General features: G+C 37.8%; 1 protein-coding gene across 1 annotated transcript in view; it reads left to right on the top strand.

Annotated features, from left to right (window-relative positions):
* The window catches only part of SUCLG2 (succinate-CoA ligase GDP-forming subunit beta), a 101774-nt gene that overhangs the window by 49053 nt on the left and 28788 nt on the right, over positions 1–23933 (top strand). The window contains exons 5-9 of the mRNA XM_052679232.1: positions 903–1055; positions 2098–2187; positions 4781–4877; positions 9884–10045; positions 11085–11227. Coding sequence (XP_052535192.1) covers positions 903–1055; positions 2098–2187; positions 4781–4877; positions 9884–10045; positions 11085–11227 — 645 coding nt within the window. The remainder of the gene's footprint in view (positions 1–902; positions 1056–2097; positions 2188–4780; positions 4878–9883; positions 10046–11084; positions 11228–23933) is intronic.

The following is a 23933-nucleotide window of genomic DNA, read 5'->3' as shown; positions in this document are numbered from 1 at the left end:
TAATTTCTTCTCTCTTACTTTTTGTTTCCTGTTTTGTTAAGATGTACAATCTGGCAGAAGGTAAGTACATTCTTTCTTATGTACTCAGGAGTAGAATGTCAAAAAAGCAAGTTGGATGAAAGTACAGTACATCTTTCTTGTTCATAGCCCTTGAACTATTAAAACCCCAGAAATATTTCCATGATGGAACACTTCTTGCTGGGTAGACAGTTTTAATACTACAGGTGTGTGGTCTCCTTGTGTGCTTCAAGAGTTTGAACTACTGACTGATAGAATGAATTTCACCTTATGCTTCATTCAGAGTGATGATCTTTGTGGTCATTTTTCAAAACCATCACCTGATAAACAGATGGTGTTAGAAAGGCATTGCCATCTACTTTTTTTAAATTGTATTAATCTTAAAGAAGTGTTTTCCATAGTTTCTGCTGCTTCCATTGAAAGATACAAAATAGTAGCTCTGCTGAGGAGAATTATTGTCGGAAAGAGAAGCTGCAGTGAGAATTGAAGTGCAAAGGTGACTGCTTAGCTTATAGAAGAAAAGCAAAATGGTAGAGCAGCACCTTGGTCTTTGCACTTGAGATTGTGGCATGTGTTGTGGTCGTAGGAACAATTGCTCATCATTATATGCAGATGTGTTTTTTTAAAGATGAAGAACATTTAGGGGAATTTAGTATTCTTTCATCAAAACATTGAATTTTCCGAGACGTTTTCCAAGCTATAAAACTACTTAGTTTCTGAAATGACTTTTAGAGATGCATCAGAAAGCCAATGTGCAAAAGATTTTAAGAGTTCTCACTATGTTGATACATTAAGGAGATGAAGCTGTGTTCAGATCAGATGGCACCAGCTCAATGGACCACACAGAACTGTTCTGTTTTCCTCTCCCCTGTATTGATTTTTAGGTGATGGTTGCAGAAGCACTGAATATTTCAAGGGAAACGTACTTTGCAATCTTGATGGACAGAGCCTGCAATGGACCTGTAATGGTTGGCAGTCCACAGGGTGGTGTTGACATAGAAGAAGTTGCAGCTACAAGCCCGGAACTTATCTTTAAGGTATTGAAATAATATTTTAGATCCAACATTTTCCTCATCAGTTATCAAAAATAATATATTTTTTTCCTTTTTTCTTCGTTCACATCACTTCCAAATGTGGAAAGAAGCTAGCAAAAACCACAGAAATTGCATTTCACTAAATAAGGGGCTGAACATAACCATCTAGTAAAAGATGAAGTATGCATGACACTTGATTTATGTCAGTATTTGTGTCTGCAGCTTGATCACAGTTGGACTGGATGATCTTGTAGGTCCTTTCCAACCTACTCTATTGATTCTATGATTCTGTGTTTCAAAGAGTGTAAATTTGGCTGTTACATGATATGCTAAACTTAACATATGAAATGTTTTGTGAGTGAGTCAGTGCTTTGCTTTCAGGAAGGTACACAGTTCTTGCACAAGTGGGTCATTGCCAGTTTGATTATTTTTGTGCTTTCTTCTAATTGACATAGTTGTTAATTATTTCTTACTACCTGGATGACATTTGCATTTGCAATACATCTGCTCTAATTGTTTTTTTTAACATTGATTACATTTAAGATTTTTTTTATGTTACTGAGGCATGATAATGAGTACTGAAGCTGTTCATCTGGGAAAATAATTGATAGAAACAAGGATAATTATGCAAAAAAATTATAGAAATATTTAATGTATATTTTGAAATTATATAAACTTTACAGTGTTACTGGGCAGTGACACCATCACTTTGAAAATATTCCAGAAGATGTCATAAAAATTAACAGACTAAATATTCGTCAACGCCATCTGTACAGTAATTAAAAGTGAAAACTGGTGTCACATTGTCTTGTCAGCATGCCATCCTGGAGATTTACATATTTTTTTGGAAGGACTGTTTCGTAGATAGTGTGGCAATTATAACATACCCTATAGGCAGCTGCTATAGCCTCAGTCTCAGAAACTTTGGCAAACAGCCATATTCTAATTACTAATTTGCAAATATATACTAAGTGTTTTCCTTTTGAAGTTATAAATCTCCATTCGATTGAGTATTTAGCTACATTTATGCATATCATTGTTACAGGAGGAAATAGATATTTTCGAAGGCATACAAGATCATCAGGCACTGCAGATGGCAAAAAATTTGGGATTCAAAGGACCTCTGCAACAGCAGGTGACTTGACTCTGCTTCCTCGGTTTTTACTGAAGACATTTTAGCTAAGCTGTATGGTAAATGATTTCCAAATGGACACGAGATGCTAAGTTTCTATTAGATCAAGACCATTTTGACATTTTAGATTCTAAATTGTACCCATACTTGTCATCAGGATTTAGCAATTTTAATAAGGTTTACAAACTGTAAATCCTTGGTCTTAGAAGCAATTGATGACAAGCTGTTACACCGTGTGAAATTCTTTTGGTTCTACTGGAATGCTATTAGAGCTTAGTGAATAACATGGGTACTTTTTTGGAAGTACTACTCTCCCTTAACATGAGGAAAAGTAGAAGTGTATCTTGTTATGTAACTGAAATTTTTTTTTATTACTTGAACTCAAAAATAAGGTGGATGGCTAGCAGCTTGTTGTATTTTCAGTATCTCTTTTACTTTTATTTATTGGAATTCCACACAGGACACAAGTACTCAAGAATTTTGCCTTTATGTATCATTTTGCAGAGAAGAAAAAGCTTGTTTAGTTTAACATTGATAACTGAAAGACAGATACAATATTAAGCTGCTTTTCCTGTTTGTTTTTTTTTTTTTCCATAGTATCAAACTGTCATTTTTGTAGAACTCTTTTATTTTTAATTCAGCAGTTTTAATTATTTTCTGTCCCAACTGTGCAATTAACAAATGCATAACCATTAAGTTGATTAACACACATCTGAAGAGTTGGCTGTATATTTAATGAGGAGGAATGATTTTGTAGAACCTTTCAACCCTTGAAGAGTTCTAGTACTTAATAATTAACAACTACACATGGACTTCTCAACATTACATTTAAATAATGCTCTGATGCGTGCATTTCTTTGTTTGTGTATCAGCTCCTCAAAGGAATTCACTGAATCTCAGGGACTGAATCCTAGTGTTTACTTATGCATTCAGTACTTCAGGGTTGGGACTTTGTTTTGCATTGAAGAGGCTTGAAAGAGAGAAATGGTGACATTAAGCTCCCTGATTCTCCCTGATTCAGTGAGGTGCTGAAAGGTAGAGCAGCCCTTAATAAAACTTAAGTAATTCTGGTGATGTGCTCGGACAAAAATATAATTCTTTAAAGAGTCTTAAATGTGTTGGTCAGAGGGGATGTCTGGAGGTCAGCTAGTCTGTTCTCCAGCTCAAAATGGGGCTGTGGGAAACGTGAGATCTCATCAGCTGTGACTTCATCTAGCCAAGCCTTGACAACCTCTAAGACAAAGAGGTTTCCTGACCACACTGTTGCTGTTCTCCAGTGCTCTAGAAGCCATTTAGCAAAAAGCATTGGTTTTATTCTGTTTTTCCCAGTATTCAGTTTGAACCTTCCCAAGGCACAATTTGTGGCTGTTGTGCCTTTTTGGTATTGTCTGCCCCTGGTAAAAAGAGTTCAGTTCCATCACCTTTGTAACTGTTCTTCATAGCAGTTATGGGCTGCTCAGCATCCCATTGATCCTCAGCATCCTCAGAGTAAGCAAGCCCAGCTCCTCAGCCTCTCATTGCAGGGCATGTGATGACCAAGAACAGTTTTGGAAGCCTTCTTTCTGAACAATGTCAACTTGGGAGTATGGACTCCAAAACTGGATGTAGTGCTTGAGGTGCAGCCTTATCATCACTGAGTAGAGAGGGACAGGGTCATCCCTCAACCTGCTGATCACATTCTTCCTGATGCACGGCTGCACTGGGGTTGAGTCATTCTGTTTATAATGTTTTCTCTTGCTTGTGAAATTGTGGGGGAAAACTGACTTCTCTTTTGCTTATTATGAGAGGTCCCAAATGTTTTTTGTTTGTATTCTTCAGTCAAATGATCAGTAATGAAGGAACAAATTTGAAGAGTACTTTATTAGTGTACTTCTTCATCTGCAGGCTCGTTTCAGCTAATAGCTTGTTGCTGTATAATGAACCAAAGGGTGTTTTATTTTAATGCAAGTTTGTGTTGCTGTTGTTGAAGACTAAGCTGTTCTTTTCATGGAAGAATATCATACGAACAAGTGGCTTGGTAGTTAGTAGGCAGTGGCAATACTCTGATCCCAGAAGTAGTCATAGAGAGAGGTGGTAAGAAGCAATGAAGAATAAGCAAGCGTATCTTCTAGGGAATAAATGAGCATACTTCTGATGTAATTTCTTGAAAACATTAGAGAGTGAGGCGGGAAGAAATGCATATTGTTTCTAAAGTCACTTATATACACGTACTGCTTCATGGTTTCTGAATTCAGACTGATTAACGTGCACACAACTTAGATCTGGCTGTACTGGAGAATATGTCATTATAAACTGCTAAATACTTTTGAAATTAAAGTTGTTCGTACCAATCACGCTGTTTATTTCATAGAAAATCTCGTTCATGTAGTCTTTAAATGCACATTTACTAAGTGTTATGCAGCATCATAATGCTACTTTATTGCTATTTTAGGTAGTATTTATATTTATAATTAAAACAGGAATAAAAGCCATAATTATCTACAGCCAGTGTGCAATTTAACACATTAAAAATAATCAATATCAGCTTACCTCTGCCTTGAAAACATTAACTTTTATTTTTCTGTGTGGTAATTGTAAATCTCTTGATCAAATTCAGGCAGCAGATCAAATTAAGAAGCTTTATAATCTTTTCTTGAAAATTGATGCCACTCAGGTTGAAGTGAATCCCTTTGGTGAAACTCCAGAAGGGCAAGGTAAGAAATTAAAGGAAATGAACGAATGTGTTAGAACTCTTTGTTTATGCAAACTGTAAATTAAATTGCATGGAAGATCGTGGCAGCAGCTTTGCATTAATTTCGTTTTGTAATGTAATTTAAGCAATATTCATAAACATTCCCACAGCAGATTTTACATTTCAATATCTTTTGTTATTTAATTCAAATAATGGAAGTATCAGCTTCTCCATGTTATGCATGGTGAGAGACAGTAACGTTTTTTGCTGCTCTTACACAAAGGGTTGTTTTCCTTTTATTTTGCTTTACTGTTGTTTTTTATATTATTTATATTTACTGCTAGAATTACTGAGATTGTAAGGAAAAAATAGGTTAATTTAGGTTTATAAATCTATAGGAGAGTTAAAATTCTAAGTGCATGATTCCACAACCAACCAGAGAACAGGGAAAATTCCAGCTGAAACTGTTAAATCCTTTGGGAATAAAAAGGGATAATTGATCTGCTCTCATCTGGAATATGTGTCCAAGAAGAAGGTGCAGGGAAAACAAAAGGAGCTGATTTAGCTTTCACGTTGTTCTGCAGGTTGGTTTTCCATCTGACCAGTTAGCTTGGTCAGAGGCAGAGAAGAGGAATTAAAGAGGCTGTTTTAAGGATGTAAGTACAGTAGGGCTGATCCCAGTAGATGTGAGTTACCACCCTGCTACCAGTGATGTCCTAGAGGAGGCCTTGCCTAAAGTAATAGTGCGGGATTGAGAGAAATCTGTGATAGTGGGAAGTGGCAGTGGGTATTTCTTGAGTACTTGAGTGTTCTCAAGTGGGTTTTAAGACAATTCCAGGTTATTTTGAGCTTTAGGAAATACACCTACAGATTAAAGTGGAAATCAGAAAATGTAAGGAGAAAACTTTGGCCCGTTTTTTGAGACATGAGGAATGCAGCTGTTTGCTCTTCTGGAAACTTTTGGAAAAGAGATCACTGCTTTGTCAGATAAGACTGTGAGCTCCTCGCTGTAGTCAGTAACAACTGAAAAAAATACTGCTTTTAAAGTACCTTTAGTGCCTACAGCTAGTTTGTAAAATAAACAGGTTTTCACTGAAAATCCATGGTTTTGGCTCAGTTGGTCAGGAATTCAAAAGCTGAATTGCAGCCAGAAACAATGTCATTCTTCCAGTTTTCTGACCTCGATTTTTTCCATTTTTATGAACAAACCAAATGCTAACAAATTGGCAGAGAGTTTTCCATAGTTTAACATGAGAATTCTGCTAATCGTGAACTCTGAAAGATTTCAAACAAATCCCCCAGATTTCATCTCAAAAGATGCTACATTCAGTCATAAATGCAATACTTCAGTGCTTTAAAGTAACGTATTCAAATACAACGAAGAAATATTGTTTTATATATGAGAGTAACTCAGTGATGATGGTAATAGTGATCAGAAGTGTGTCCAGGTTGCTTTTTCTGGTGTTTTATTTTTTGACTTGATGAACTGAAGTGAGATTGAACTAAGATAAAGTACTGCCAAAGTGCATGAGTTGTGCTTTGATGGCAGAATTATATAAACTCCCTTTGTGTTTTGGTGTCCATAATCCTTTACCTCCCTGGGTGGGTTTTATACTTTGAGGATTATTTCTGCTGAGCACTTTTAACTCTCTTTGAGAATCTTCTGCAGCCATGTGTGCTCAGATTTCCAGCTCATTTGGCGTACCATAATAACGTGCAAATTGAATCAATAGTTGCTGCGTTATAAACCTCACTCAACTTGATAAATGGAAGTCAAATTCTTAGCAACTAATTCTAACTCCATTGGTTCTTGGCCTATTTATGAAGTGTGTACTGGGGGAGAAACAAGCCTTTCTGTCAACCAGTGCAGCTCTTCTGTACAGGCTCTATTTCAAATAGAAATAGAAAAGTTGCCTCAGAACTCTATAGGTTGTTTGCTTACCCCCACTGTCTATAGAGATCCACTGGCCTCGTTAGAACCATCTGGAAATGAGATTTTTGTTGTGTTGCACAGTAAATTTATAGCACAACAGTGAAGTAGTGACTTGAAAATTCCAGATCACTCATTTTACAAGTTCTAGCAATGTGCACAGGTGACATTTTTGACTTTTTGAAGTTGAATAATTCAAATGAAAAGAAAATGAAAAGAAGTACTGGAATGTTCCTGCAGGCTATGAAGTTTACTTCAATACAAATTTACTAGTATGTTTGTTTGCTATAACTGATGTACTTATGTAGTATGTTTTCTGGGTTCAAGATAACTGATGTTGAAAAAAATTTAAAGTATGTATTTATATACTTTCTCCTAAAAATTGATTGAACAGTTGATGACTGTGCTGTTTGGGCAGAGGAAAGGGCTAAATCTCCTGTTCAGCACATACATCATCTCAGCAGTGATTCCTGCAAGAAAGTACATCTTGAATAATAGTGAGTGATCTCTGTGGACACATGAAGGGCACAGACTGTGTTGTCAAGTAACCACAGAAAGGGATTTTATTTAGGTGCTGAGAATTGGCCAATAAGGAAAGGAAAGCTGGGAGAGAAGCAGGGCAAGTGAAGAGAGGGATGTTTGGGAATGAGAGGAGACAAAACTGCTGCACCTAAAAGCTACAGGACCATGGTGGCAGTAGCTTTGCACCCTTGCTTGGAGGCCTTGGGGGGGTTGGTGGTTGTTATTTTGCACTCTGAGGCAGCACTGTGCAAAAAATGAGTGGATTTGGCCAAGTTGCAGTAATGAGCAAGGCTCAATTTGAAGGATGCGAAGAGTTTTCACAGGGCTTTCATCCTTTTCTCCAAGGTTTCTCTCTGCATTTCGCATCCAGGAAACTGAGGAGCGTCAGAAACAGAGCCGGCTTCAAGCTGTGGAAGCCGTATTGCTGGCAGACATAAACACATACTGCCCTGTGCTCATTTATTTATTTGTTCTGCCAGCAGTTTCTCCATTTGAAATGTCTTAAGAATAAAGATAAAACAAATGGAAGAACCATTGAGCAGCCTGAAGCAGTTATTTCTAATGATAAAATATAAGTCTGCATATGAAGAGCATTATTCCTGTCAAAGCAGTGGTTAAGATGGATTTATTTCTTTCTGTGTTTTGTGTTTTTCAATTGTGTGAATTTCCATTAGAAAATACATTATCTTATGTATTTCCTTTTGTTTAATTCTGTGTCACATTCTTTTCATGAACGCTCCTGGGTCAAAAGCCTGTAACTGCCAGGGTTTTTTGGTTTGTTTGTTCTCAATGTAAGCTGGTGAATTGGCAGATGACATAAATCCTATAGTGCCATACAAAAAACAACAGAAGTACTCCATGAATATGAGTTGGAGCTTTTTTTATATATTTGTTCAGAAGAAAAATTCATTTCTAAAATCTATCATGCATGTAAAAAAATGCTTTTGATGGTGAAAATGGTTTGATAAATATTACGAGCTGTTTTTTTGCTACTTGGTACAGCACCTTTGTTAAAGATGAATTTTCTTTAGAAGTGAGGTTCTATTGCTGTGCCATTGAGGATGTTCATGTCTAAGGCAGACTTAGAGCTCTGAGGACTTACAGCACATTTAGTCTAGTTTTGAAGGTTTTGTGTTTTCTTTTTTTATAACAATTTAAGGAACAGAAAGCTTGAAGAGGAAAAGTTGTACAGGTCTCAGTTTGTTGTTAACAAAAAATAGGCTTAAGGTATTTCTCCTTTCCACATGAGTCACAAGGTAGGATCTAGACTCTCAACAGAGATTTATTACATGTGAGAATTTGTGAACAGTTTTCTAAAACTGAAGTTTCTGAAACTAAATTAGATCCGGTTTTAATTTAATCTGTTATTGGTTACAAGTCACAGGTATTGGGAAAGCAAAACAAAAAAATAACCCACAGAAAAGCAATCAAATAAAAAAAAACAACCCACCAGCAAAAAAAAAATCAAAACCAAAAAGACCTAACACAAATCAAGCAATTAAACGGGTCTATTTTTTGCTTGCCATGGTATTTTTCTCCAAGTTAAATAGTTATATTCTTCTACTGAAAATATATTGTGTTTAGACATTTTAATTAATGGATAGCTGTATCAAATTGTCTACTTGTTATTGGCCTCTAAACGCAGAGATGTGTGCAGTGCTCATGAGTGGATGTGTGTACTGTCTGTGTATGTCAAAGCAATAAAAATCAGAGCAGAATGGAAGGCTACTAGATTTTACTGGCTGCAACATTTAAAGAAATTTAAATCTGGCTGGTTTGCTTTGAGAAATCAGTTATGCTGCAGTCAGTAATCATCTGGAGCTAGTACAACCAAGATTATGGAAGTAGTAAAATGATGAGTAACTATAAGACCATTAGAACAACTAAGTCTAATGAGGTATTTGCCCATTCAAACCCATAAACAAGTTAGTAAATAGGCAAATAACCAGTTACTCTACCTGCATTTCTACTGCTGTTTGGTTTTATGTGAGTGTTATGTTTACTAGCTGGTTTCTGGTATTAATATAATCAAGCATAGACAGGTAGTTGGTTTCTTTTTTTGCAACTGTAGTGAATGTTGACAGAAGAATCATATTTGGATCACTTTTTTTGTTCAAAGTTATTTCAATTTGGATCTCTGGGGAAATAAGGTATGTATAGATGATAATATTAAAATTCAAATAATTCAGACATTTCAAAAAGTTTCAGAAATTCAAGCAAGTGTCAGTATTTGCTTGGAATTGCTAACCTGTTTTCAGTTAAAGTAGACTGCAGTATGAAATTGCTGCAGACCACCTGCTCAGATTGAAAACCTGCCTTCGTAACTTAATTCCATGTAAAGCAAACACAGAAAATCATGCCTTGACAAAGGCACGTGGCTGCGTGGTGTGGAGGCACTTGTACTTTTTCCCAGTGTAAGTCTGAAGAAAAGCTTGTGCTTTTCTATTGGACTCAATGCAGGAACTTCAGCATCAAACCATAAGGAAGCCTCTCCTCCTGTAGTACTCAGCAACGGTAGTATTTCAGAAGCTCTAACTGTAATCTCTAAATGTCTATGTTTTATATTTTTTCTTCAGTTGTTTGCTTTGATGCCAAGATAAACTTTGATGACAATGCAGAATTTAGGCAAAAAGAAATATTTGCCATGGATGACAAGTCTGAAAATGAGCCCATAGAGAACGAAGCTGCCAAATATGACTTAAAATATATCGGACTGGATGGAAATATTGCTTGCTTTGGTAAGAACAAATAAATCCAAAAGACATTTGAAGGCATTCATGTTTGTTCAGTGTATTGGCTTTGTTTACATTCTGATGCTCAATTCACCCTTGATAATATTTCTAGCAGAAATGAAACTGAAATTGTGCGGAGGCTGCGCTGGGGCCTGCAGCAGGCAGGCAGGGTGTGGGATGTGCTGGGGAGGAGAAGAACTGAACAGGGAGCTGGTGGGGCTTCTCTGTTTTCAGCTTTTAAACAAAGTCAATTGATCTTGCCAGTAATTAAAAACAAAGCAAGAAAAGCAATCAGGATTTGATTATTAGTTTTAGGAAATGAGGCGGTGTAACTTAGAAGGCGCTGCAAATCTTGTTCATAAAAATGTGGTGTTCTCTTTTCAAATAAATACAGTGAGATTTTAATCTCAGTACAAAAGAGAATTGGCAACGCTGCTGTAATTTTTATTATTACTATTATTATCTAGTATTGCCTGTTTCTGTTAAATTCCAAATGACACAGAAGCCTTATTTTATCCATCAGGGAAACATACCAGGGACAAATAATTCTCATCTACTGTAGCTAACTTAGAGGATGTTTGTGCCTGTCACACTGCTTCTACACTGGTACAAACAAAACAGAAGGCAGTTTTAAGGCTCATCTGATACCTGTCCTCAAAATTTAGTTGTTGGTTTCACAGTAATACTAAGCATTATCTCTCGCTGTCAAAATGGAGGGAGGGGAGCTCGTATCAAGGTTGCTGTTCTTGGAAGTTTGTTTTTCTTTAACAACTTCCATTCCAGTGCTCATATGAACCTAAAAGAAGGGGCATGAGTAAGTCATAAAATTAATAAAATCATAAAGAAACCTAAATGTTGTTGTGCGTGCACCTGACTTTAAACAATGTGTTGTTACAGATATCCTTGAATAGATACTCACTTCTCTGGATATTCTTGAATAAGCACTGACCTATCAAGATGTATTTATGAAGTATGTTGGGCCACGTTAATATGGCTGCACTGATGCCTTTAATTCTTTTCACACATTACATGTTTCCAATTACAGTGAATGGAGCTGGCCTTGCAATGGCAACTTGTGATATAATATCTCTGAATGGAGGAAAGCCAGCCAACTTCCTGGATCTGGGTGGAGGTGTGAAAGAAGCACAAGTGTATCAAGCATTCAAACTGCTGACTGCTGATCCGAAGGTAATAAATAAATAAAAAGAAGCAGCTCAGCACTGGTTTTGGTCAGGAAGCTCCCCCGTGCCCTGCTATGTTCCAGAACTGCAAATAGTATGCTGAAAATACAGTTAATAGCACAAACACAGCGGATGAATTTCTGGAAAGGTTATTCCTAACGGTGTTGTGCCACCTGAGAAGGAAAATTTAAGCAGATAGTTAATTGTAAAGATTAATCTGTGCACTTTAAAGCTTGGGGATCTCCTGCTTTATGTGAATTAGGGCAGCCCTCTGATCCTGGTGTACTCTTAATGCTTTTTTCAGCAGGTGAAGGTGCAGTTCCTCTTTCCTTAAACAACAGGAGAAGACTCTAACCATTGTGTTGAGCAGAAGCCATTTCCAGAGATGCATGTTAGCATACTGAGGTCATTGGTGCCCTTTTGCAGACAGAAGCAGAATAGCTATTGAGAGGCTATTGATCAGACATCAGCACTGGAGCAGTGCCAGCCAGCCTTGCCAACACAGAGTTGTGCTTTTTTGTGTCAGAGCCGACACTGCTGTAGATTTTTCTTCTGCTCATGAAGATCTATCAACTATCAAAGGGCTTTGATCATTATATTCATTTTCTGTACCTAAGCATCTCCACTGAAGTCCCAGTTTCAGCATTTTACTACTTTTTTGTGGATTTGGCTTTTTTTAATTCTTCCTTTGTCTCCTTCCCTTTTCCTTACTTTCATTGTATGCCATTAAACCATCTAAATGTCACCTTCCTGTGAAAATTACATCACTGTAACTATATACCCTGGGTAGCAGTAAGCAACAAACTGATTTTTCAGATAGAAAAGGGTTGCAGCAGTAGTTCAAGGCAAAATCGGAAGAAAATCTACAGTACAAAATAAGACTTCATATATAGACTTCATATTGTATACCCTTAGAAGCTGCAACTCTTATATATTTTAAGGCATGCAGTACCTGGATGTCTCAACTCTACTGGAATCATCAACAAGATTTGAAACACTGCATCCTTCTACACTCTCATAGACCTGGGTAGTGCTGACTTTTTGTCTATGGAGGTCTAGGTTTATGTTGTTCCCAAGACCCTCAGTAAGAGAACCTGTTGTCTTATTCTAATCAGTAATATATCTAAAAGACCATAGCCTTGAAGTAGAGAAGCAAGTTATCTTGTGTACGGTGGAAGGGAAAGAGGATGGGTCTTGGATCTGTGGTAGAAAATCTTAGTTTCCTGCGTTGTCTGATGCTAGTAGATACTGACATACTTGTGTCCATTTGTGTCAGTTTTAGTTATTCTCAGGACATTATCAACAGATTTGTTTGTGTTTGTGCAGTGCATGCTTAGTATGATGATGAAGATTTGGCTGAGATGTAATTTAGTTCTGAAACTTGTGTTAGTGGTGGAGAAGCAAGTGCAGTAAAGGTCTAAATACAGATTGCCTTATGATTATCACTATGCTAATACATTTTTCTGTCTGCTGCAGCATAAACAGCAGGTACTAATTTTGGTGATGAAAACTGAGTTTAAGCCATCTTGAATCAAAAAGACATTTCACTAGCTCTCAGCTATCCTGTATCTGCATATGCAATATTAACTTGCAAATCCCTAACCTCCTTCTATTCAATATTCCCTTATTTAGCACTACCAGTGATAACCATGATAACATAACGAGAGATTGTAACAGTTCTGGCAGTTACACCAGCCTAACCTCAAAGCTCTTGTAGCTTTTCTTACTGCTCTGATGTTGAATGTTGATGTAAGTTAACCGTTAAAAAATAAAAATCATGTTTTGTTTCATTCTGCTCAGAAAATTTGACAAATCTCTCATTTCATTTCTCCAGCTGTGTTTGTTAGTTAAATAAGGTAACTGAATGAATCCTTTCTTTTCTTAGGTAATATTAGGTTTTCAGTCCCAAGACATAGTGTTGTCTAATGTAGCATTCACATTTTGGTCAGTAATTTGGTCAGTAATTTCCCTGCAACCTTTAACCTGATTCCCGTCTTAATTGAGAATATAAGATCTTGTCCTTGGGAATTCTGAAGCCAGTTAATCCTTGCCCAAAAACATCGGGCTTCTGAGGAGTGAATAAAACAGTCTGCAGGGCTTCAACGTGACTGGCTGTACTGAAATAAGGCACTGCCAGAGTTAAGGACACTGCAAGAAAGGAAATCTTCCAGAAGAAAATATTCACCTGCACTTCCCAGTAGATTTATTTTCCTGTATTATATTGAAGAAAAAAAAAAAATACAGATGTGCCATGATTTCATTTAGTAAAACGGGTTATGGTTTGTGAGGGGAAAAAAGATCTTTGGTTTGCTTTTGATTGAATCTACCTGGTGTCAGTGTTTATAATTCTTTAAAAAACAATAGGGGAAAAAAAGTTGTGTTTGCTGCAAAAGGTTGTGAAGTGGCTTTTGGGTGGAAATGCTGTCTTTGGAGTCAGTGACCCTTTTATGCTCTGCTGGTCTTGTTTGCAGTCTGCCAGATCCAATACTTCCTGGGTCAGACAGGTCATTGCTATGGCTCTGAATTCCTTTCTTTTCACAATTTAAATTCCAGACTTTTTTTCCTTCTTGCCTGTCTTGTTTCTCTGAGTTTGTTCAGTGTGTCTGCTTGGCAGGAAGGAAATCTTACTTACTGAAAAGAGGAGAGACAAGAATGAGGAAGAGGGTGTGGATCTGGGAGCTGGAGCTGCTGAGCCTTTTTTCTCCTCTTTGTCCAGCAGTACGTAGAAAAGGTTTTAACTTCAGTGTTTCAGGCTGAGTGTTGCCTGGCCCCTCCCTGCGTGCATGATGCAGTGTATAGCTGTGCTTGCTGAGGTCCCCATCTTTAAGCACTCTCACGTGCTTCCAAGCTCAACAGGTGCTCATTTTTATTTACAGTGAAGATATAGACTGTTGTGTTTACCGTATAACTGTTCATAGCATTCCATGGTTTGCAAAAGGCTAAAGCTGAAAACATGCTCCTGTCAATAAATTTGCTGTCCAGGACACTGCAGCTTAGTGACCATCTCAGCCCTTTGCTTTGCCATGGGGCAGCTCACAAAGCTGATGTTCCTAAATTACCTACAAGTTTTTCTCTCAACCTTTTAATACTCACTGCAGAGAGGAATCTTCATGGGAAGTTTTGGATGTCATGAGTTTGAAAACCTTAGTGAGAGCCCATAGTAGGTAGGCTCTTGGTGGGTAGAAGTTAGAAGCATCTCATCTACAACCCTAAGCCAGTCTTATCCTCTGCCTTCCTGTCTCATACTGTTATAACAGAATAAATGAAATATTGTGTAGGTTACTGGTATAGGAGAGTTGCCCTTTAATGCTTGCATAAATTGTGATGTGCAGTCTGTGTTTTTGGTGGCATGCCTTGCCTTTCCCTAACAGGCACTAAAATACCAAAATGTAAACTGTGGACAGGTTTGTCATGCCGCTGACTGCCTGCACTTACTGATCGATTCCTAATAGAAAGTAACACTGAAATACAGGAGCTTAAAGGCTGAAGTTGTTTGGATTTTTTTGGCTCCTGTCTTTGGTGGTGCTACAAAAGATTTATCAAATCAATTGCTGTTAACAAGTGTTTGCTTGCCATATAGGCAAAAAAACTATTGACAGATTGACAGACGTTTCTCTAGAAAAAATGCTCTGTATTGACATCTGGAAACTGATATCCAGGGAATAATTAATATCAAGCACACACAAAGCTTTTGATTTCCCTGTAGCCATTCCTTGCTCCAAATTCAGATTATTGTTTACTCAATGTGGAGTGTGTGTTCTTACTCCTGTCACTTTGCTTTGCTGTTTGCTTATGTCAGATGCATCTCTCTGTTCATCTCAGTGATGGGAGAAGTAACAGCACTGATGTGCCTCATTGTTTAGTGGCAATGTGTGGAGCAGAAGTCTCAGGGTTTGTATTTTCCAGGCATGTGAGAGAGTGAAGAGAATTCTGAAGGAAAGTATCATTAAATGATAATTTTGCAATTCACTTATTTTCCAGCTGTGCTTGATGTGAAAGTGATACTGCTTATGCATCCTTATTACATAAGATATTTTCCATGGTTTATCCTTTTGGCTTGAGGGATTTTTGGTATTACTGTTCTTAACGCTGCATTCCGTTATCTGGCAGCAGAAGGCATAACTCTACTAAGACAAAAGCTTTGTGATAATCTTTTCTCAGACTTCAGAAATGGGGGTGGGGGGGAAAAAAAAAGCTGTCTTCTGTAACCAGTTTTATCCTAATTTCAGTTCTGAACTAATTCAGAACTAATTGGATGAACTAGCTCAGTTTAGGCAATTCAGAAAATCTGGAAGCGTTCAGGCAGTTTGAAGTGTAGTGACTGTGCTGGGGTGATTCTGGGCTCTTTGCTCTTATTCTGCTTGAAACAAAGACTGGCTCCCAGTTTTAGGGGAAAAGGGTCTTTTGAGTATGGCTCCAACTGCGCTTGACCATAGAGCAGAGAATTTTGTCCTGGAAGTTACGCAAAAATCTGTCTTATTCAGTGATCTGTGCCTGGTGTTTGTCTGTAGTGTTACAAACGTGAGTCAAAAAGTAGTTTTTGGCAGTGATTTTTTTTTCTTCTTAGGGGCTGCCAGGTGCTTATTGTGTTCCCAACTAATTATTAAATGCAGCAGGCATAATCTTGGACAGTCTTGGAGGTGAGCATAGAGACTGGAAGAAGGGAGGAATGAATGCTATCATAGGGTGTACCTGATCCACCATGAGACAGTGTAATCACAGCATGTAAGAATAATACCAGCAGCCAAATTGTGAGTGCAGACAGCTTGCACAGCTGTTTAATGGGATCTGCCGAATGTCTGTTGCAATATTTGTCATGCCAGTCAGTCAAGACTGTCAAGTCTGTCTTATTTATGATGAGTTGCAGCTTGAGCATCAAAAGCAACATCCAGAAATAGCAAAGAAACAACATGATTTTCTACTAGGGTTGCCTTTGTCTTTTGATGAGAGTGGCTGTTATTGTTGTCAGTTCTGGTACTTCTGTGTGGAATGAGAGGAGGATGCACTGGGCAGTGGGAGGGGTGCAGACTGTTAAGTTGTGAAAGTCAAATAGGGAATCGTGTGCAGAGGTTTTAACAGTTCCACAGTTTGAATGGCCACTCTTGCAGCAGTAGTGAGCCTTGTCATAGAGAGCATGCTGGATGTGAGTTGTTTGCTGCGCACTTCCTGCATTTCACTGACAAATTGCTAGTAGTGGATTTCTCAATGTTATAATAATCTATAGAACCAGAGAACCTTCTCTGTATCACACACACAGCCTATGTCAGCATGTGTACAGTTGTGAATAACAAAATGAAATGTAAATAGCATTCGGTTATAGACATATAATAGTGTTAGCACTGGATTTGTTTGAATTGTGAGATTGCATGTCATTTCAGGTAGTGCAGAGGAACCCTATTCCTTACATAGTCATTAGGAATCCTCTTGCTTTCCCGTTCAAATATCATGCACCCTTTACACACTTCATTACCCAGCTCTTCTTTACACAGCATGAAAAATCTTTATGCCTTGTGTGTTTTTCTGACTCGCACAAGAGGGTGAAGCATTCTGTGCTGTTTTGAGTACTCTAAAAACTGTAGGAGTTATTGTGTAGAAAAATGTGTAATAGGCAGCATGTCAGCAGTGTTAGACCTGGAAGCAATTCCAAAAATTGGAACTGACCACCATTCTCTTGCTTTCACCCAAACTAGAGCACCCACTGGCACACTTCAGCTGGAAGTCTCCTTCCTGGAAGTCTCTTCTTCCAGTCCTGCATCCTTCATAAGGACCTCTGTGTTTTCTGGCAGTGTTCTACAGAACCCAGTACTTCCATGGTTGCTGACTACAAGCTCTACGTGAGCTGTGCATTGTAACACTCATCTTCCATAGGTGATGGCTCTCAGGACTGATCAAAAACTTCATAGGCTGTTAAAAATTCAAGTGCTATGGAAATAATAAGTTATTGCTGTTATTTTACTGCTTATTGCACAGCTGTATCCTAGTGGCAGTTTTGTACTCACCACTGTTTTTGTATAAATGCAATATGCAATTTTAAAAAAAAAGTCATAATAAAACAGTGTTTGTGTTCTGACTTTAACATTTGTGCAAGGTGATGTGTAATGAATTATTGCTGTGTATCAGTTTTCAGAAGCTGGATCTTACACCATCATCTCTGTGGTATCTCCCAGTAGCGTTGAGGGATCCCCTTTTGCTTTAGGGTGCTTGAACATGTGTGGTGAGACAGTCCATTTCTCTTCAAATGTAGAAGAGATTTGAGTTGAAAGGATGGGGCACAGCAAGGTGAGGGAAACCAGTTAACCTGGGCAGTCTGCCCAGTGTTACAGGCTAATGTCTGCTGTGTAAAGGCAGCAAAGGAAGCTAAGCTAGGTGTTCTGGAAATTGTTCAGCAGAAAAGTTGATCGAGTCCTTCAGTAGTTTATATAAGGAGCTACAAGACTATCCAACACAGCAAGCTTTTATGAACTGCCTTAAAAACTTACCCAGGGTGTTTCAGGAAAAGCTGATCACGCACTGGGGCCAATGAATGGACTTGAGGTTTCTTTTCCTCTTTCAGGCAACTGCAATTGCCCTAAATCTAAAGCCAAAATGGGTAGTTTTGTATGGGCTTTGGTTTTTTAAGCCTTCGAAAGTTTAAGATGATATCAGAAGACAGTTTGTAGATGTAAAAAAGACCAATTAGAGCACAGAGACATTTTGTAAAGCTGAGCATAGTTGAAAAAGGCCCAGTCTGCTTTCTATCAGAAATCTGTACAAATACTTCACCTTGTAACCAAGGGTACTGGAGCACATCTGTCTGAAGTGTTAACACTCGTAGTTCTTTTCCAGATGCTACAGAGTTTGGGCTTATAGGAGTAATCCCAAATTTTTATTAATGTTGCTTTGGTGAGGAAGTATAGGCTAACAGAATTTGAGCAAGGATTTCAGCTAATGTGTCTGTGCAGTTTTACAGGTATTAATTTAAGGTGCTCTTGTAGAGCAATTAAAGTATTGAGAAGGCGTTCTTTCATTCCATTTAAACGTTTTAATAAACTCTTAGCATATAGCCAATATTTATGAAAAGGTGAGGACAATTATGCATTTTCAAAATGTATAATGGAATTTCTTGATTTATAATCAAGAGTTGCATATCTTTTAGGAGCATATGTATTATTGAGTTCTAGATAATTCACATTAAAGCATATTTACATATCAATTTGCCATTCTTTGTAGGCTGGGAAATTGAGTGCCTTTTGGCATTTTAAGTCTGACTACAATGAATCTTAAAAGGGGGATTAAAAAAAAAAAAAAATGAGCAAGGAAAAAAAACTTGCAGAGATTTTGCACTTACCTCCTGTGTATCAGAAAGTTGGGCTGGAGAGGAGTGGTGGAAGTTGGTAACCGCAAGTGGCAGTAAAGATCTGTTATGGACTGTGCTTACTTCGACTGCCAGTATAGGAAATACTGGATGAGTGTGACAGCTGGGGCTTGTAACACTGGGGAGAATCTTCCAGTGTTTAAAGAAGGAAAATTTCCATCTTGAGAACATTGTGGTGTCATCTCTAGTTGCAGAACGCCGTCTGTCGTGCGTGCAGCACGATGTGCAGTGGTTTGCGTGTTAGTATTGCTGGGTTACAAGAAATGCCATGCATAATGCATCAGAACAGTGGTTAATCTTTTGCTGTACTTTACAAACTGATTAAATCTTGAAAATTTATGTGATTCATTCCACTGTTATGAGGATAGAGGGGACAGATATTTCGGGAACCTCCATTTGGCAGTTCATCTTGGCGAGATGAGTAGTTTATTATGAATCTATTTATAGATTATCTAGCAGAGAGAGGAATGAGAGAATAATCATTTAGTGATACAAATAGGAAATAATGTGTTCATAAAAATTTTAGTTTCCCTACTTAAATTCTGCTATGGAGAAAATCACCTTTTATTGCTTATTGTTTTTAAGTGCCTTGAGGTGTCGTGGCTGCCTGGGAAGGTGTTTGATCTTTCCACCAAAATGAAGAAATCTAATCACCTCACCCCCATCTGTTTCTGATAGAAACAGACCTAGATGATGAATTGTATATTTCAGCTAGGTGCTCTTAGCCATTTATGCTGGGTAGAACGTACTCTCCTGGCTGTGAAATGAATATCAACTGTTTTTAATTATAATTTCCAGAGTACCCTTGATGGATGGAGTACACATAGAAGGAGTAGAGGTTAGTTGAAGAATAAGACTCGATTTTGAGGGGGGAAAAAAGGTGCAATGTGATAAATACAATTTCCTCATCATAAAATTATCTTTTAAGACCAAAGAATAAAGGGGCATGATCTTGCAAAGATTTTTAGCATAACAGGACGTCTATACTGAAAAGGGGGAAAGTGTGAAACAGCACTGTTTTTAAATGAGCTTCTTGTCTTTCGTCTCTGCAATAAAAAAGAGACTTAATTTTACCATGCCACGTTCAGTGATGTGGTTATTGGAAAAGAGGGGAAAATTACATGAATAAATACAGATGTATCACTCATCTCTGCTGTCACACTTGCACACTGGCTTGCATCCTAATATAGGAAATAGAACAATATCACCTATCATAATCTAAGTTATTATTTATCCCATATGCCATCTGAAATGTCTGGCACAGTGATGTGACTAAGAATAATGTGTAGGGCTGGCAAGTAGGGAGCTTTTAAATTCATTCATATTTTGGGGAAAAAGATCTGTTAGAGCATCCGCCCATTTCTATAGAAATTGAGATGCTCTGAATCTTCTGATGCTTTCTGTATTCCTCTGTATATGCCTCTTCATATAGCTTTGAGGTAGGAAATACATTTTTCTGAAGTATGTAAACTTCAGTTTTGGAGCAGGATGCATTCTGTCCTGTCAGAAGGGTGTATTTAATTATACTTGAATGAGGAAAGTATTCCTTGCCTTGTGTTCATCCATTCATTTGCACTGAGGAGAACGGAGTGAAAATGCTTTGGAAAAGACAAAAATTATTTGAAATATGGGTTAATGAAAGAGGGAAAAGCTATTTCTTTCCTTTGAATACCTGTTTTATTTCAGGTGAGACTGAATTATTTCACAACTTCATTATTCATGCTCCAATTCAAGAAGATATTCAAACTTGTTTCAGATTTTAATATTTTATTATCTATTATTCTGAGTGGATGGATAAAGCTGAAATAAATTAGTCTATTCACTTTTAAAGCTTGTCATGTTCTTAAGTACTTGGTAAATCAAGTCCACATCTACTTCAAATGAGTATTTCTTATTCCTGTTGCTAGAGGTTTAGCTTCATCTTCTAATAGAAGAAGTATCTCCATTATAGGAAGACGAAAATTAGGCCTGTCTCAAAATATGCTGGGTTGTACCCTTCAGTATTTTACTGTATTAGACATTCCCTACAACAGAGTGTTTTCCTTAGAATAGGGGAGAGCTCATCTCCTTTATTGCTCATACTTGACTTCTTAACGCAGTCTGCAGAAGATGTGAGCTATTCTATCTCCTATGGCCCAGTTCTCTTGTGTGTGCACTCTGGGAAGGCAGAGACATAGCAGGAATATTCCCAACCAACCATGGTTCCTTCAGTTGAACAGTTGAGGTGTTTAGCTTTCATTCTGCTGTCACTGGGTGGGAATAGTGACAGAGTCTGTGTAAAGCAGAATAGAATTTTTGCAATGGTAGGACCTAAATAATAGTGGAAATGGTCACTTTATGTAAAGGGTTTTATTTGAAAACAGATTTGCCATGGAAATGCATGGTTTTTTTTTCTTTGGACTGACGGATGACTACAAGTATTTTTCCAGGACTGACTTAAAAAGCTGGCTTTGTGACAGAAACCTTCACGTGAACTACAGATGCATGGTAGATTTGGAATTTATCATGGTATCAGAGGGGGAAAGAGCAAAAATATCTCTTTCAGGAAACAAATGGTATACATGCTTATATGGTGTAGACAAGATTAGAACTTGAAAATGCGGAAAATTTCTTTTCCTTAACTAAATCTTGATGAAATTGCCCTCCCAGAACACAATTATAGGCCTGTAACTGGCAAAAAATAAAAATAAAAAAAAATTTAAAAATCAATTATTGAATAGAAACTAATGTGCAGAGTCATTACTTTATGGTAGATGGTGAAAGTTGGATGCCTGATGCCCAGCAAATCATTTGATTTAAAGGTTTGGGACTGCAATGCTTGACTTCTCATTGAAGAAATATAAAAGAGCAAATTACTGTTTGCTGGAAAGTCACAGAAACCTTATCAGAATTGTTTAGTTTCTGCTGCACCCTGGAGGTTTTCCTCTTCAACCACTGATTGAGTATGTGTTCTCTGAATTGTGAAGGATTTGTCTTTAATCAAAACTTTCACAGGGCCCAATGCAGCTGTTTTGGGTGGGTTATTATTTTTTTTTGTATGTATTAGGAGAAAAAATAAGTTTTTGTTTTCATTTCATAATACAAACTATGGAAGGAATTGAACTGAAAAGATAAAATGGAAGCAATTTTAAAATGACAGTGCATACGTTTCAACAGTGTTAGCTTATCTCCCTTAATAATGTTAAAAATCTGTTCCACTTCAGTAACGCAGATGAATTCAGCCCTTTCCATTGCTGGTGGAACAGATTTTCCCTTAACTGACCACTGCAGATTTTATGCTTTTTATCAAAGAGCTTCCTTCCTCTGTGTGCTATCAGCAGTCAGCGCAGGCTTTCCCTTACTTGGAGGCACTCAGGTCTGTGGCATTTGGAGCTTATCTAAGTTAGTGCTTTTGTTTGCACCTTCCTTCCCTGGATGTGCCCTGGTGCTCATCCAACAGTGCAGCGAACAACAGGGAGCTGCCTGGCAAGACTAAAGCTGTAAAAACAGGAATAGATTGGATCCCTACACTTTGCTGGATGGGATGAGTGGCTCCCAGAGGATGGTGCTGGTTTAGGGATGCTTCAGCCCTGAGCTTTGGTCTGTTAGCAACTGGTATTTTTTCGTGCATCACACAATGCCTCCATCATTGAACGCTGCTGTTGAATTCAGGGGAAATACTTTCTCCTAGGATGTTGTTTGTCATAACCTTATCCAAAAGGAATCTGATTCATTAAGGGAAACTCATCGTGTCATATTGTTGAGGAGGAGGATAATTTCTTTGTAGAAATCATCCAGCATTCAGCTGTCCAGCAAGAGAAACAGAATTATGTATCCATTGCTAGGCTCTGACTAGGCTTGAGCTCTGATTAGAACAGGCTTCCTTTCTTCATTTCATAAATCACAGGTAGTCTGTGTTGCTGGGAGTTTTGATTCAGATCCAAGAAAAAAATTGAATTTTGTGTGTGTGAATATATTTACATATTTAATGTCCTCAGAAAAACAGAATTAAGCCTTAAATCTAGAGAGAGATTTTCTGCATTTCACTCTGATTTGTGATCAAATGAGTTGTGCTCTTCCGCTCTGACACCTGACTTGGTAATTAATTTGTTTGTTAGCGTTGCTGATTTGAAGCAGTGTGGTGTACCATGGAGTGCTCAGTTGTGCTCACAATCAAGTCGCCAAATGTGCATTATTCATAGTTAACTTAGAAAACAGCAGGAGCAACTTTGTACATCTTATTAAAAATAGGTATATAAAGCACGTTGGTGCTGTCCCATACTGGGTTGTCATCTTTTCTTGCCCATTATTAAGTGGAACCACAAAGAGCATCTCCACTGTTGACTTCTTGGATGCTGCACTTTGGCATGTAACTGTCTATGTTTGCTACTGGGATACCAACCTAGTGGCCAAAATCCTTTTAGTTATATGGTACATAAAGAACTTGAAATACTTTGGTGCTATTGCAGAAAATGGTCACGATTACTCAATAGCTTGTATTATTCTGTACATTTGATACAGACCTAATTTTTTTTGTTGCTTACGAAGTCCCTCATTTTCCCACTACTTACAGTCATTGGTACCATAACACCCCCAGAGAATTCACAACACAATGCTCATTAGAGCATGATGCTCCTCAGGAACAAGGGGAACTCAGAAACAAGCTAAAAGTGCTGTGTAGGTGTTGTATTTTTTTTTTTTTTTTCTCTTGTAAGAGAAGAAATGAATACTTTTCAGTGAGAATGATTGCATTATCTCAGCTGCTTCTCTGTTTCTGATGTACTTTTATCAGCTGATTTTCTCCAAGATGAAATGCCTGAAATGAATTGCTGTAGTACGAAAAAGATGCTGTTTTGGTCTGTGCTTCTTTCCCCAGCTGCATGATATGCACTCATGCCATTTTTTGGTTACCTCAGGGAGCTGTGTGGCAGAAACAGGGAGCTGTTTTGGAAGTCAAATTTTACATTGCCTCCAATCTGTGGGGAGGAGGGGTTGGTTGGGTTTTTGTTTCTTTTTTAAAGCGTTTTTCAGGGCAGAACAGTTCCAGAGGCTTTAAGTAAAGTGCTGATTGCCCTGTCAGTCAGGGCAGAGAGGAACTTGGAACTTCACAGATTGATGCTTGACAGAATAATTAGAAAACTGTCACTTGAAGTAACCACTCTGGTGTTCCCTGAAGAAATGTGCCCATGCCAAATGTGTGCTGTCCAAATCTAGAGGTTAAATGTTCAGTAAGACAAAACATAGCATGTCACCAGAGAAAATTACTTGCAGCATGCTGTAGAAGCGATGCCCCTCAAGCCCCTAAGCAGAGCCTACACTGTTTATTGAACTTACCTGCTTTGATCTTGCTTGTATCCAAGAGCTTTTCAGCCCTGAACTA

The sequence above is a fragment of the Tympanuchus pallidicinctus genome, unplaced genomic scaffold (genome assembly GCF_026119805.1).
Source record: "Tympanuchus pallidicinctus isolate F22 unplaced genomic scaffold, pur_lepc_1.0 scaffold17, whole genome shotgun sequence".
Classification (NCBI taxonomy): Eukaryota; Metazoa; Chordata; class Aves; order Galliformes; family Phasianidae; genus Tympanuchus; species Tympanuchus pallidicinctus.
The sequence above is the reverse complement of the archived record's forward strand: the minus strand, read 5'-3'. Positions and strand labels throughout refer to the sequence as shown.